At 34.0% G+C, this 15,395-nt stretch overlaps 1 protein-coding gene across 4 annotated transcripts in view; it reads left to right on the top strand.

Annotated features, from left to right (window-relative positions):
- PMCA (plasma membrane calcium-transporting ATPase 3) overlaps positions 1-15,165 on the top strand; it is a 216,902-nt gene extending 201,737 nt beyond the window's left edge. For 2 of the 4 annotated variants that reach the window (XM_081993886.1, XM_081993884.1), the window contains 2 exons: positions 199-267; positions 8,634-15,165. In XM_081993886.1, the coding sequence (XP_081850012.1) occupies positions 199-267; positions 8,634-8,855 (291 nt within the window). In that variant the 3' untranslated portion in view covers positions 8,856-15,165. Of the gene's footprint in view, positions 1-198; positions 268-4,773; positions 4,789-8,633 lie in introns of all 4 variants that reach the window. The other 2 variants (XM_081993883.1, XM_081993887.1) reach the window with 2 other exon arrangements.
- The last annotated feature ends 230 nt before the right edge of the window (positions 15,166-15,395 follow it).

Raw genomic sequence — 15,395 nt, 5'->3', positions numbered from 1 at the left:
GAGAAAAATATTCTGGGCAAGTTGCCGGCTTTACCAAAACTACTACCACCCTGTATATACTTAATCAAACGCTGTCTTTTTACAATCTTCTTTCAGGTTTATCAGTAGCGTCTATTACTCTATGCACTGTCTTTTATTGTTTGTGTCTCACTGTCTGTCGAATCACTCTTTAATGTTGCCCTTTGTTACTTCTTGAAGGTGATAGGTGGTGAATTACAAGAACGTTTGATTCCGGTTCCGTACAGCAAGAGCTCAACTGACCAAGCTGTAAGCTGCTTTTCCTACATCTATTCTGTCCGCTGTGTATTTCGTATTTGCTAATCGCTCTTGTTTGTAATTTTTGGCGCGATTACTTTCACTGCTTCTTTCTAAAAACTGTCCATTTTGAAATTCACACATTTTTGCTTTTTACCAGAATTGAAGCAGTGAAGTAAATTCTTTTGATTTTGGGTTTTTTTTTTCGTGTGATTTGTTTTCTATGACCTTATTTTGGTTTGATTCCGCATGCAGCATGCTTTTTGGTTTCAGTTTTTTGTTTAGTTCTGTTTTTTTACACCGTAGTTCACAAATGCATAAGATTGCTCAAAACGATTCTAAGCTCGGCCGAATTTTTTAATACTTGCTACCAGGCATTTCAATATGTGTGTTGGTTTTCTAATTTTTTTTTTGATTTAAAAATGTACAGGTTGGTCCAGTTTTAAATGTCAATAATTCACCATTCGATAGCCCATCAAAAAAATAAGTGAACATTCATTATGTCATTTTCCTGAAAAATGCTTTCTAAGGAAGATACAATCCTCAAAACTTCTTGCTATAACTATCAGATTAACACTCTATTTTCTATGCTCACTGGATATTATTAAAAAATACAGTTTTTTTAATTTCCATGTTCAGTTTGGAGAAAGAAGTATCTCTTTCTCTTCTTAAAATTTTGATTTAAAATTCTCTTTGCGAGATAATCAGGTTATTACGTTTTAAAACTCAAAAAAAAAAAAGGATTCAAATTTGGTCATCTAGCAGGTTTACAAGTTAATTTTTGACACTGAAAATAGTCAAAGAAACAGGATTTTTGGACTAATTTTTACTAGCAATCAGTTTTTTAGACTATAAGTAGTGCCAAACTGATCATTCAAGACTTGTGAGAGTCCAAGTTTGTACTGAATAGTCGAAATACTTGTTATTTAATATTAAAAATAATCTTATAATCCGTTTTTTTCAGACTGCAATCCATTGTCGAGTGTTTGAAATTGGATTTCAGCAATAAAAAGTTTTTTACTACATACTAAAAATAGTATGTTGACTTTTAATGCTAGAAATGACTTTACTAAAACTAAAGAGAATCCAAAAAATTTTTTCAGGACTATAATTGGTATACATCTCAATTTTCTGAACTGAAACAAGTCTAGAATTCAATTAAACACTGGAAACAGTCCAAATTCATTTTTTTGGACTAATTCATTTCTTAAAATTAGTTTTTAAGGCGAATATTGTAGCATTTAGTTCCAAAATTTTTACTTGTATTACTGAAGAGTCTGAAACTTCACGTTTACCATCATAAATAGTCTTAAACTCAATTTTTCAGTCTTAAAGCAATAAAAACAGTTTAGATTTTTACGAAATGCTTGAATTTTTAGCACTGACATGTCTAGAAGTCAATTTAATAGTGACAAAGCTTGAAATGACATTTTTAATCTTATAGAAAGTTTAAAAATCATTTTTTTAAGTCTACTATGTCAAAATTTTGGTGAAGATAGTCTTGAAACTCGATTTTCCAAGCTGCAGCAAGCCAAGCACTAAAAATAACTAAGAGTTTTAAGAAAATGAAATGCAAATTTATTTTCAAGACTAAAATATTGAAATTTGGTTTCATATTATGAAAACTTACTTCAAATGCAAATTTTAAGCTTTAGCGTAAACTTACGTTTTTAGCGTAACTTTTTGTGATGTCCAAGTCAATTGTCACTGTTTAAATGTGTGAATTTGTATACCAAAATTTTAGAAAAAGGAGTTTTTCATATTTACAAACCAATTTTCAATACTAAAGTCTTTCGATTTATATGAAAACTGTGACGACTGACTACAAAGACGGTTTTTAAGCCTCTCAAGTCAATTTTCACAGTTTCCAAGTCAATTTGTGAGACTAAAGTCTTTCAATTTGTCTGAAAACTATGAACACTGGTTACAAAGACAATTTTTAAGCTTCTCAAGTTCATTTTCACTATTTTTAAGTCAATTTACTGGTTTCAATGTCAATTTTCAATACTAAAGTCTTTCGATTTATATGAAAACTGTGATGACTGACTACAAAGACGGTTTTTAAGCCTCTCAAGTCAATTTTCACAGTTTCCAAGTCAGTTTTCGGGACTAAAGTCTTTCAATTTGTCTGAAAACTATGAACATTGGTTACAAAGATAATTTTTAAGCTTCCCAAGTTAATTTTCACTGTTTTAAAGTCAATTTACTGGTTTCTATGTCAATTTTCAAGACTAGTTCTTCAATTTCTCTGGAAACTATGTAAACAATTTAGAAAAAGGAGTTTTTCATGTTTATAAACCAATTTTCAATACTAAAGTCTTTCGATTTAAATGAAAACTGTGATAACTGACTACAAAAACGGTTTTTAAGCCTCTCAAGTCAATTTTCACAGTTTCCAAGTCAATTTTCAAGACTAAAGTGTTTCAATTTGTCTGAAAACTATGAACACTGGTTACAAAGACAATTTTTAAACTTCTCAAGTTAATTTTCACCGTTTTTAAGTCAATTTACTGGTTTCTATGTCAATTTTCAATACTAAAGTCTTTCGATTTATATGAAAACTGTGATGACTGACTACAAAGACGGTTTTTAAGCCTTTCAAGTCAATTTTCACAGTTTCGAAGTCGGTTTTCAAGACTAAAGTCTTTCAATTTGTCTGAAAACTATGAACACTGGATACGAAGACAATTTTTAAGCTTCTCAAGTTAATTTTCACCATTTTAAAGTCAGTTTACTGGTTTCTATGTCAATTTTCAATACTAAAGTCTTTCAATTTGTTTGAAAACTATGAACACTGGCTACAAAGACAATTTTTAACCTTCTCAAGTTAATTTTCACCGTTTTTAAGTCAATTTACTGTTTTCTATGTCAATCATGACTAAAGTCCTTCAATTTCTCCGGAAAATATGAAAACTGGCTACTGAGATACTAATCGAGTTTTAGTAAATAAATAACTGTTGATACTAGAGATTATGGAAGGTAACTAAAAGCTAAACAAATGTGAGGAAAAGAAACTGAAGCAATTGGATAAGAAGCCGTTGGCACTGTTAAAAGTGAAAAAACTTGTCAATCAAGCACTGACTGTTCTACAAACCATTTATGTGGGAATAAAACAAAGAAACGAATAACGCCAGTTTGGATTGAAGAATTACGCAAATAATAAACCACAGTCAGTAAGAAAAAAGGAATTTAATATAAATTCAGTTAGAAATTAAAGAGACAAATAGAAAAATATACATGTTATTAAATAAATGTTGATAAAACAATTAACATTTTACAAAGCAAGTATTTACTAGGTACAAGCGCAATTTACAACAAATGTTTTTTAAAACTTTTAAGTACATAAACCTAAAAATCTAAACAATAAATAAAATTCTGTAAAGGAACTCGAGTCTGGAATACGAACTGACCTTCAAAGTAATCATAAAAACAACATAAATCGCTAAAAATACAAATAAACAACAAAAACGGAATGATGACTTCCAAAAATAATCCACCAAAATCGCTAATTTCTGGACCAAAACACAGCTACGGTTACACATTCTAATATTATTAATCACACCACATACATGAGATTAATCACCAAGTATTTGTTACAAATTTGATCAAAATTACTACAACGGTCATGACAAAACACTGACTTGAGGAAAATGACATAATGCATGTCAGTTTATTTTTTGATGGGCTAATTATTGAGATTAAAAACTGGACCACCCTGTATATACTGAAAATAGATGTTGTTAAAAGAAGCTTCCTTGGTGTACTGTTGCATCGAGTGATTTGGTCAGAATTAGAAACCGTTACTCGTTGATAACTTATTGAACCCCAAAATGTTCAAAATATCTGGCTTAGGTAAGTAGATTTTTACATCAAAAGGTATTGGCCATGCCTTAAAGTATTGTCCTGACTAATTTCTGAGAGATTATATTTAATATATCCTATAGATGACAGTTGTTTCATAATATATTCAAAATTTTTAGTACATCAATAAATACAATTTAGATTTCTGCCTGGTTAGAAAAACTTTTTAGTCTCGAATATTTAATATCAAATATTTGCGCTTGACGCTTTTTAATTAATAAACACGGCCTCGTTGCACATAGTTCTAGCATTGTTTGTCAAATTACTGTAGAGGCTTCTATTTATTTATATAAAATTGTTTACGATAGACATCTTTTGGTATTGTATAATGTTTTGTATGTGCGGTCACCGATGGCAAAACACGATTTGCTTTCCGTTCACAAAAATGTGGCCTTATATTGTTTTCACTTGCCATCAGTGGCTGATCACACAAAACATTTCATTAAAGAGAAAGTAATGTACTTAGTTTTCTTGTTTTTAACACAGTTGCGATAATTTTTTAAAATAAAAAACTACAAATCTACGGCTAATTTTATTTTTTGGCTACATGCCAGTTTGTGTCTAATCGCCTTGTTTTGTGCGTATTTGTTTGATATTTGTTTTTTTTTACTGAGTTTTGGTGTGTTTACTAATACCCACATATATACATACATACAGGTGGGGCAAAGTCAAGTAAGCAATCTAAGAATTATCTGGTAAAAACTGTATGTATAAACATTGTTATTCGTGTGTGTTTAAGTGGTGCTCAGACAATTTAAACTGTGTTATTTGTGGAAATTGCAAGTTCAATGTTTTTATCCTAAATTATCACTCGGTATGACAAGATCTGACTGCTTGCTATATTCTTAAACAGGTTTACTAAGGATTGCAGTGCGATCTACTCAGCCTGCTGTCTACAGATTTCTAACACTGGACAGTTCCTATATCTTCTAGTACTTACATTGTTGCTCTAACTTATTACACATTTTTCTTCATACTTTCAGTCACAACATCTGAACTTCATAAAGTGATGAGAATAAGTTAGAGCACTGGACATTTTAACAATCCCAATTAATATCAAACCTTGCCTCCATTTTTACTCCTGCCATATATATGTTGACTGGAGGCAACCAGCTTTTTAGTTTCCTTCAAGCTTCATATCCTATACCTATCTGAGACCCAATCACGGCATGATATTAACACTATTTAACACCAAAACACCACCGCCTAATGTAATCCCAACACTGTATGTATGCAAGCCACAGCTATGGTAGTGTGGCATGTATATATGAAGTGCATGTTTGTTTATTACCATGTAAAAATTGAGGAATATTTTTAGCAATTTTGTAATAAAGCTAAAAATGTTCTTTAGCCCCAAGAATGAGTTCTCCCTTTTAATGTTAACATTTGTAGATATTAACGAATCATCTAACTACATTTTAACCTATAATATCATACTTTCTTTGGATTATAAAGTCTGTAGCACACATTATGGTTAATACGGCTTTTCATAAGTCGCATTAACGCAACAGGGCAAAATTGCTCTTCTCTTTTGGTAAGTACTTTGTAACATTCTGTTGTCTCGAGTAATACGATTCCTGAAAAAATTCTTAAGTACCCAAACCTGTAAGATGTTGTGTGTATGTGCCCTTAGTTTTTCACCGTATTCTAACTTTAATGTTTAGTTAAAAAGTAGTGAAATGGCTTTTTGGCAAGCCGTCGATAACCTTGCAGAAGTCAATGTACATAACAAATCGCAACTGATGTTATTACACAACTTTTCTTTCGTTCTTCAATTTATTTATTATTAATGAGTTGCTATGGCTATTGTTTATGTAGAAACTGTATAGTACTACCACGCGAGACGGTGCTGCAGGATGCAAATTCGACGGCTTGCTTCTATGCTTGCTCTGGATATTTTAGAAAGTCAGTAGTAGTTGTATTTACTGTCAGTTCTATAGGTTTTATTTAAACCTCTAACTGAAGTTCTGTCTTACTGACCTGAAATTCCACCTATAAAACTGACCCTTACTAGCTGTAATAAACTACACAACAAATCAGTTTCACTTTAGATAAAGTAGTCTAGTTTCTTCTAGATAAAATACCATCAGGTTTGGGTTGTTTTTAGTCAATTTTCTAATTTAATTCTACTTTTATACTGTTTTTTTTTTATTAATAGACCGAGCACCTGAGTACTTCTTTTCTATATGTATATTTTTCTGTTGATATAGGTTTCTAAACAGATATTATACGGTTATGTCATTTTTGGCGCTGTTAGGAAAATATTTACTATTAAAATATAACAAAGTTAGTCTCTAAAACATACAGCCAGAAATATTGGTCCAACTAAATGTATCCTCTACAGAGTGGTTCAAAAAGTTACTATACGATTCCAGCTCGTGCCTCACCATTGGCATGTCGGAAATGATAATACAGTAGTCAAATCGGTATCTCTAACCGTTTTCAAGATACCCAAAGTGGTCCTCATTATTCTGGACACACTGTAGATACGAAAAAGTTTAAATTGGAAGAAATAATAATAATATATAATATAACACCTAATATTGGGTTGGTTGACTTGGTTGGTTTTTAGAGTCACGTGACTGTTTTGAAATTTAAACTACCAATTTTCAGTCAAGTGACCGTCTATAAATTCATATTTACATTTTTTGGAGTCACGTGAGTGTTTTCTGGTCACGTGACCGTTTTGAAATCGAAATTGAGATTTTGAAAATCACATGATTATTTTGTAAACTACACATTTTCAGTCACGTGACGGTTTTGAAATGTAAACCACCAATTTTCAGTCAAGTGACCTTCTATAAATTGATATTTTTATTTTTGGAGTCACTTAAGTATTTTCTGGACACGTGACCGTTTTGAAATCAAAATTTAGATTTTGAAAATTACATGATTATTTTGTAAACTACACGTTTTCAGTCACGTGACGGTTTTGAAATTTAAACCACCAATTTTCAGTCAAGTGACCTTCTATAATTCATATTTATATTTTTGGAGCTTTCAAGTCACGTGTTTTCTGATCACGTGACCGTTTTGAAGTCGAAATTTAGATTTTGAAAATCACATGATTATTTTGTGAACTACACATTTTCAGTCACGTGACGGTTTTGAAATTTAAACTATCAATTTTCAGTCAAGTGACCGTCTATAAATTGATATTTATATTTTTGGAGTCACTTTCAAGTCATGTAAGTGTTTTCTGGCCATGTGACCGTTTTGAAATTGAAATTTAGATTTTGAAAATCACATGATTGTTTTTATTCTGGTCACGTGACTACTATTCTGAAGACCATGTGGCTTCTCTCTCTAAGATCTTCTGCATATTCTTGGCAATCCAAACCTTTCGCCGACAACTTCTTTAGCAGATCACCCACCAGTGAAGTCCATAGCAATGAGGACACAAATCCTCCTAGTAGGCATCTCTCTTTTACTTACTCTTGCTGCTTTTATGATGGTTCCCCTAAAATAGCCGTCTTGTTCTCTAACTCATTTCTGTCCATTTACAGATAGCTGGTGGAGTTCCTATTTAGCTTTCTTGCAATAGAATCTGTTGAGGCGTGGTAAAATCCTCCTCTATATCTAGGAAAGTTGCTATAGCTGTTTCATTGTCCTCTTGACGCCTGGTATTGACGTTCACTTCCAAAAAAAAACTTTTGTCCTTAAGACATCCTATCTGAAAGCCTTATTTGAGCATGTGGCAATAAGGTTCCTGCAGTGGAACTATGTAAGGGAATAGAAAAGAAAGTTCTTTCCTTATTTCACTTTGACTTGCATGTCGTACTATAAGTCTACCTTGTTTAAATCTCTAGTTCCATCTCTATCAAGTTACATAGTACTCCTACTGGCCTTCTTACAGCAGAATAGGGAATATATCCTGTCGATTTGAATGGTTGATGCCTCATATAACCTTTGCAGGCGTTCTTGTTCCTTCTTGACTCCTCTATAAACTGAATGTACTTTTTAAATATGCAATAAAATATCCGGGGTTTCATTTAAAAAATCATTATTTTATCTGCTATCTCACTTATGAGTCACTATGTATAAGATTTTGGTGTTGCAAACAAAATATATAGTACATATGAAGACATGCCTACGACAGATGTATGCGATTCATTCGCTCCATTTTTGGACTAATGTTTCTGAGACACGTTTGTTTATTCAAATTAAGTTTTTAGGCTGCTAACAAATGTGCCAAATGACATGACCGTATTGATGTTGGCTATGCATGTTATTAATAATCTGACACAAGATTTTTTAAACTTGTTTTATTACAGCTAGTTAATGTTGATGCGTGTTAGGAGTAACGTTAGGTTAAGATACTTAAGAATTTTTTTAGGAATGCGAAGCGTTTCAAGAGAAGAGCTTCGCAAGGAGAAACCATGTCGTGGGGCTCGAAAGTAAATATAACTTGCACGAAGTTTTTACGAATGCGCTAATTAACGGCTCGCAATACCTTACCTTTTGGAATGTTTCTTATTTTTAATTCTGTTTGTTTTGGTGTTTCTTGTTAATTTCAGATTCGAGTAGTTAATGCTTTCCGACAGGGCCTAGATGCTCGATACGGCGAGCACAGCAACGCCTCTCTTGCCGAAGTACTCCGAAAACAAACTTCCCTCTCTAAGAGGTTGTCGCAAACATCTTCCATAGAATACGCGGACAACATCCCTGATGAATTGACAATTCCTGAAATCGACGTGGAGCGACTGTCATCCCACAGCCATACAGAGACGGCAGTTTAGCCGTCGTGTCGTACTTAACACTGCTAAGTCAAGTTCGGTGGTGACAGGTCGCCCGGTACCGGCCTACGACTTTCGTCGTCATTAAGTCATTCCAAGACTTATAGGGTCATAGAACGGTATCGGCTATCCAAGTCAAATCGTAAACATCTATTTTTTTTTGGCGGTCGCCACCGTGCTAAAAGCAATAAAGCGGGGCCAGATCGCCCTTATCAGGTGCCTATGCGGCGGGAGTGGGGAACCGCACCCCTCACCAAATAACAGCCTTTCGCGGAAAACTCTTTCTAAACCAACTCACAGCATTTGGTCGTCCTCTAATTACATACATATTTTTTCTATTAAGTTGAAAAAGTACGTATTTACTTAAAGGAGGCGCGCTCGGCGTTTGCGCTCAATTCGGGGACGCCGAGTCCGTCCCTTGCCATTTTGCCAAACACGGAGAGAGGCGGTAATTTTTCGCATATATGGCATTTCCTGGACTTCTCGACGGTTCTTCTTCCACGTTAATCATATCTCCAACTTGGCCATTGGCATAAAGGAAGGACCTTCGAACAGTCCTAATAACCATTTTTTATAGTAGGTGGCAATTGTTTGTTAAATTTACCCGTTATGGTCTCTCCCCGGTTGAGGTCTAGGTCTAATTATATTATAAAGTTATGTAGATAGAATAGGATTATTAAAATTGAGATTTTAAGAGATTTCCGACGTCTAATCGACAATTTCGTCGGTGGCGTGCGTGGCGTAGGCGCTGCTGCTGCTTACATAAACTTAATGGTTTTGTATTTTATACTAACTCGTTATTCGTTTTGTTTGTAGCATTCGTTTTATTTGTAATATACATAAGTAGGAATTAATGATTACTATTAAAGCTGTGTCTACTGGCAAGCCCACACGCGACTAATAGTGACGCTACCACGGGACGTTTCTTTTCTCTCGCAAAGCAACGTCCCGTTAACGTAGCACGTACAAAGTATGGTACCTTCGTATAATGTTTGTCACAGTTTTGAGGTAGATATGTGATAGATATAGAGTGATAAGAACGTTATCTAAACTAAACGTGTCTGACGGAGCAGCCTGAACACCGCGGCTTGTCACACGCACATTTTATACCTTCACTCCGTATCGGATTAAGCTTCTCTACATATTTGAATAGACGGGAAATAACACTGCTTCTTGATTGTTACTTACAAGTAAATAAACTCTTTTAGAACAGTATTTTAGCTAGTGTATTTCTAGTAATTTCCAACGCACGATAGGCATTTATTTCATTAATAAACAAATTATAGTAGCTTTGTAACCTCGTTTATCTAAAAATTTGCGTACACGCAATATATGAAATAAAACCTTTGTTAAATACACCTCAAGTGTTAAATAAATCACTTTTAGTAGTATTACACATCGTATGACATATAACATATCGAGTGTAAATCTCGTCTTTTACTATATTTACTAAAACTCCCTCTATCATGTTTAGAATTGCCTGGTAACCCACTTTCCAACTATCGACAAGTTTGTCTATCTATAACAGTGACATGGGAAAAGAGTTGGTTAATTGCCTACCCTTATATTTATAATTTTTGTACTCTACTCTTAGTTTAGTAGTATTGGTCTTACAGTAAAGTATAAATTAGTACAGTTGACGAAATTGCCTTTTGACCTACTGAATCTCAGTTAAAAAAAAAGTTGAAATTGTATGACTTAATTTGAGAGTGGGTTATAAGATATTATGTTAATAACGAATACTAATCGGTGTAGTTAGGAAGATTAGCCCATTGAGGCTTCCACCAAGTATAAAAGCTAACTTATAACTCTTCCAAAAAAGAAAAGTGTCAAGCATTGTTCTTACTATAGCATAATAAGCCTAATGGCACACACACTGGAGATCCTGTTAATACCAGTAATACGAATAGAAAACATAACATCAGAAATACAAAGAGGTCACCAATCCTCTTTAATCTGTACTTAGAAGATAAAGTAAATAACTCACTTGATAAGCAGTACATACATGAACGGTGGATTGTAAATATTCTGAGATGCGCGGACGACACAGTTATTTTAGCTATGACACATGAAGATCTACAGACGGTAATTAATAGAATAGTCACAATTAGTGAAGAATGTGAACTATCACTGAACCTAAGCAAAACAAAATATATACATCTCAAGAGATTCGTAGGATATATGTAAAGAATCACCTTATTGATAGAGTAAGAGAATACAAATACGTGCACTGCTGAACATATGCCTCTCGTAGTCCAATCCAACGTTCTCGATCCTGTTGGTGGCATCTGTGTGTCTCCACTCCAGGATTAGCGTTTTCCATCGTCCGTCCGTCATTCTCGCCACATGATTAGCCCAGTTCCACTTCAACGTTGTTATGCGTTCAATTGCATCGGTAACTCCAGACATTCGGCGAAGTCTGATATTAGAACCTCTGTCCCTAAATGATTTTACCCAGCGTTGCTCTCTGTGCTACGAAATTTTTATCTTTGTTAGCTTGTACCTAGGCACAACCATTATGTTAATAATGATAACTCTCAAGTACGAATCAGGATAGAATGAAGAGACTGTTCTGCTGTCGAGGTCTAAAATTCGACTGATGAGATGCTAATGTACTATCTACACTATGGGATGGAGGCATGGATTCTGAAGGGAATTGACATTAGGAGACTTGAAAGAAGCGTTTGAAATGTTGTACATACCGGAGAATACTGTGGATTTTCTGGGTGGAAAGAGTAACCAACGTGACTTTATAATGCAGGGAGAGAAATCCAAGGAAAGAGATCCATAGGAAGTAGACAAAATTCATGGCTGAAGAACCTGAGGGAGCGGATTGGAAGCATTAACAACGAATTAAATAGAGCCACGCTCAAATGTAAAGGTCGTCCTGATAATTGTCAACCTTCGAAACAGAGACGGCACCTAAAGAAGATAAAAGCAGTACAGAAGCTCTAGCATATCAACGGTCTTTGGGCTCATCCCCCAGAAGCAGTTCTTTGGCAGGAAGAAGTGTGTAACTCTCTTCCCTCGGCAGTACCAAAGACCACTTACGCAAGATAGAATAAATATACGGAGACTATAGCTTAGCATCCCTCTTAGCATTTGTGATGTTGCGGACATAAATAACAACTTTTTCTGTTTTTAGCTACCCTTAACTGTCGAGAAAATTTGGGCTTATTGGTTTTGGTTGTGAATGATTTCTACTTTTCCTATCTAACATCCTTCATACACTAACATCTAAAAATCAAGTAAATACTGATTCCCTACAAGTCCTTGGTAGTTGGTAGAGCGTTGCGCCGGTAACGCAGCAGAGGTCGCTGATTCAAATCAAATATGGGACAAAATCATATTACTGACATTGCTAACTGTCACAATGTTAATGGACTATGAAAAAGATGCAATGACGTCTCTTCTGCCATTTTCCAATATGTCAATCGCTAAAAATGTATCTGAGGATGTCATCGTTTCTCTTCCGTCAATCATCCCTTAACGTGTGTATATAGACTAACAATTGACATAACTGTGTAATAGAAACAGTCTTTGAAACAACTTAGTAGTTAATTAGTTAGTTTGAATCATTGAATCGTTCTCCAAAAATTGCAAAAAACTGTCTGGAAAGCATGTGATCAATAGTACTCAAACCAGCCACTTGATCGTAATGACATTTATGTCAAATCTTTTAATCTAAAGAATGTCAGTGTTTGATTACGTGTAACTGGCAGAGAAGCATTGATAATTGCATGCACGAGACAAAGACAGAAAACTTAATATAAAGTCTAGTGGGCGAAAACTTCACTCCACTGGACTTGTTACATCATTTTCTTATTGGGCTATTTATTAAGATGATTGAGTTTCTGCATTTATTTTTTAATAAAATGAAGACGTTTAACTCTCTTATGGTGGTAAGTTTAGTGCAAAACTAATCTATCTGTATCCTGCTCTATTAAATGTCATTGAAATTACAGTATGGCAATACACTTTGCACTTAACATGCCAATTGAAAACCACTTAATTTTTACCTGTCGAAAGTAAATAAATTCTAGGCTCAAACGACATTCGACAACATCGCAGAAAAATTTTGGTATTTTTAGGTTATCTGTCTTTGTCTCGCGCATGCAATTATCAGTGTTTCTCAGTCCGTTACACGGTTTTCCTATGGTCAGTTTTTCTTTACCTACACTTGAGATTTTGAAGGTTAGAAGCAATTACACCAACTTGATTAATTTAAACTTTGAGGTGGCATCATTATTAACTAAAATATTAATTGAGTAATTTACAATAAGACACGCTGTATAATATGTAACTGGTCTGGTGTCAATGTTGACACAGACGACTATAGGGTTGTATGGATGAATTTGACATCTTTTTTCCCATATAGCATTGAACTCACTGAAATAAGACTAAAAAATCAATCTCTTATTGTATTTTGACAATAACTGTGCAACAGTTGACAATTATTTTTACATGTACTTGTGTAAAAAATTGTTGAACATACCATGGATTTCACTCACACAATGGGCTATAAAGTTACCATAGCGTCTAGTTTTACACACTTTACTCACCTCTATTAGTTATTTTATTCTAAATATGAAAGTTTGCTGAGGAGAAGTGACTATTGAAGTATATATTTATTTATTTTGTCTTAAATTAGGTAACCTGGCTACTAAAGCCACAAGCTTAAATTATGTACATATATTTTGTAAAAGTAAATTTATAGCTTTATTTTCCGGTCTATGTCGTAATGAAATTCGGCGACTAGTTAGAAGTAGAAAATTAAGGAGAAAAAGTCTTGATTTTCTAGTTTGCACTCGCCGAATTTCAGTAAAAATACGGGAACGCACCCGGCCACCCTACTCACCCTTAAGTGGACAGGTTCTTTCCCGTAATCATCGCCGAAGTGTAATATTAACTAAAGTAACTTAGGATATAATAATATATTCTACTAAGTGACTTAATCGCAAATGCCGAGACTAAATTTGAAAACGTTGTTATTCGGCGCTCGGCGCAGGAAGTCGGTGTGTTTTCGCGCAGATTCAAAAGCAGGACGAACCTAACCGCATTGGATAAGATAATATAGTACAATTATTCCAAGTTTAATTTTCCTGAACCTCACGTTTTACTAGGGAATAGTTATTGATGGGGTGTTAGAAATGTATAACGAACCAGCGTATCGCATATTATTATTATATTATTGAACTGAAGTGTCGGTTAACCGGGTTGTTCTTATTCTGTGTACTGCGCAGATTCTGTACCGATTCGGATTCTGACACGTTTCGGAAATAAATACCAAAACGCAAAATCTCGTATTTATCGATGCCAATATTTGTCGAATGGCATTTCAGTTGAATGTTGTTATATGTAATTTTAATGGTGAAATATGAAAATCGTTGATTTGTTATAATTGTTATTTTATAATGTAAAACTGTATAAAGCAACAGCCCCTGTCCGGTTTTGGCCGTCGGCCAGGACGGACGTTGAAATGTCTGTCGTAATATGATGCGCTTTTATTTAATAAAATAAAAGGTCATGAGCTTTAAATTAAAGAGAGGTGAATAATATGGATTCAACCTAATATTTAAGGTGTTAATGTTCCATTTCAGGATCAAATATAATATTTTTGTGAAAAGAGCTTTTTTATTCCTTGTTACGTTTATTAAATTTCGCCCTGAAATTGTAATGTTACTTCACACTAATTGTAATATAATTTAATATTATAAAGTGCTACAAATATTTTCATAAAAATAAACCTTAAATCTTCATTAAAATATAATCACGCATATATAAATATAACTGAATTTTATTTAAATACCTAGCCTCTATGTAATTTTAACTATCCCCAAAAAAACTGCAAAATATGCTTAGCTTATAGTGGTTCTAATAGTTATAGTAGTACATAATTAATATATACTTTAAAATTCTTTGATATATATATAGTACTTATATTGTATAATACTGCAATTACTTATATATTTAATCATAAAATGCATAACAGTTTTTCAATATAGGTTCTAATACGGCACCCTATATACTGTCGTGCTATTATTATTAGCTGCTTTTTTTTCTGTCAGTCATTTTTAGAACGACTGAATAGACGCTGCATTTGTTGGAAACTTTGAATATACTTAAACCATACCAAAATAGAGATCATTACAGTAAATATCGAAAATATATTGTATAAAGATTACTACAATCCGTTTTCTGGGAGCGGCGCTGCGCGTCCGTAACCCCAGATTTTGAGAGTGGTTTTGATATTTTTGTAAACATTGATGGGTCTTCTTACGCCGAAGAAATATATTATAAAGTATTGTTTTTATGTTTGTATTTTTATTACCAATCTCCTTCGTTATTTCTTCCCCAGTAATCTTAAGTTTTAAGAGGGCTCAGGTTTTTCCTCTTTACAAGTCCGGTGACCGCTCCTGCCCGGCTAACTATCGACCGATTGCCCTGTTTCCGGCACTGTCTAAGGTGCTGGAGAAGCTGGTCCAGAGGCGGATGATGTCGTTTCTGGAGCGTCATAAGCTTCTCAGCCCATCTCAGTTTGGC

This window comes from Ips typographus, linkage group LG16, assembly GCF_016097725.1.
Source record: "Ips typographus isolate SLU linkage group LG16, UJ_Ityp_2.0, whole genome shotgun sequence".
In the NCBI taxonomy this organism is placed as follows: domain Eukaryota; kingdom Metazoa; phylum Arthropoda; class Insecta; order Coleoptera; family Curculionidae; genus Ips; species Ips typographus.
Note: the sequence above shows the minus strand (reverse complement) of the source record. Positions and strands in the feature narration are given on the sequence as shown.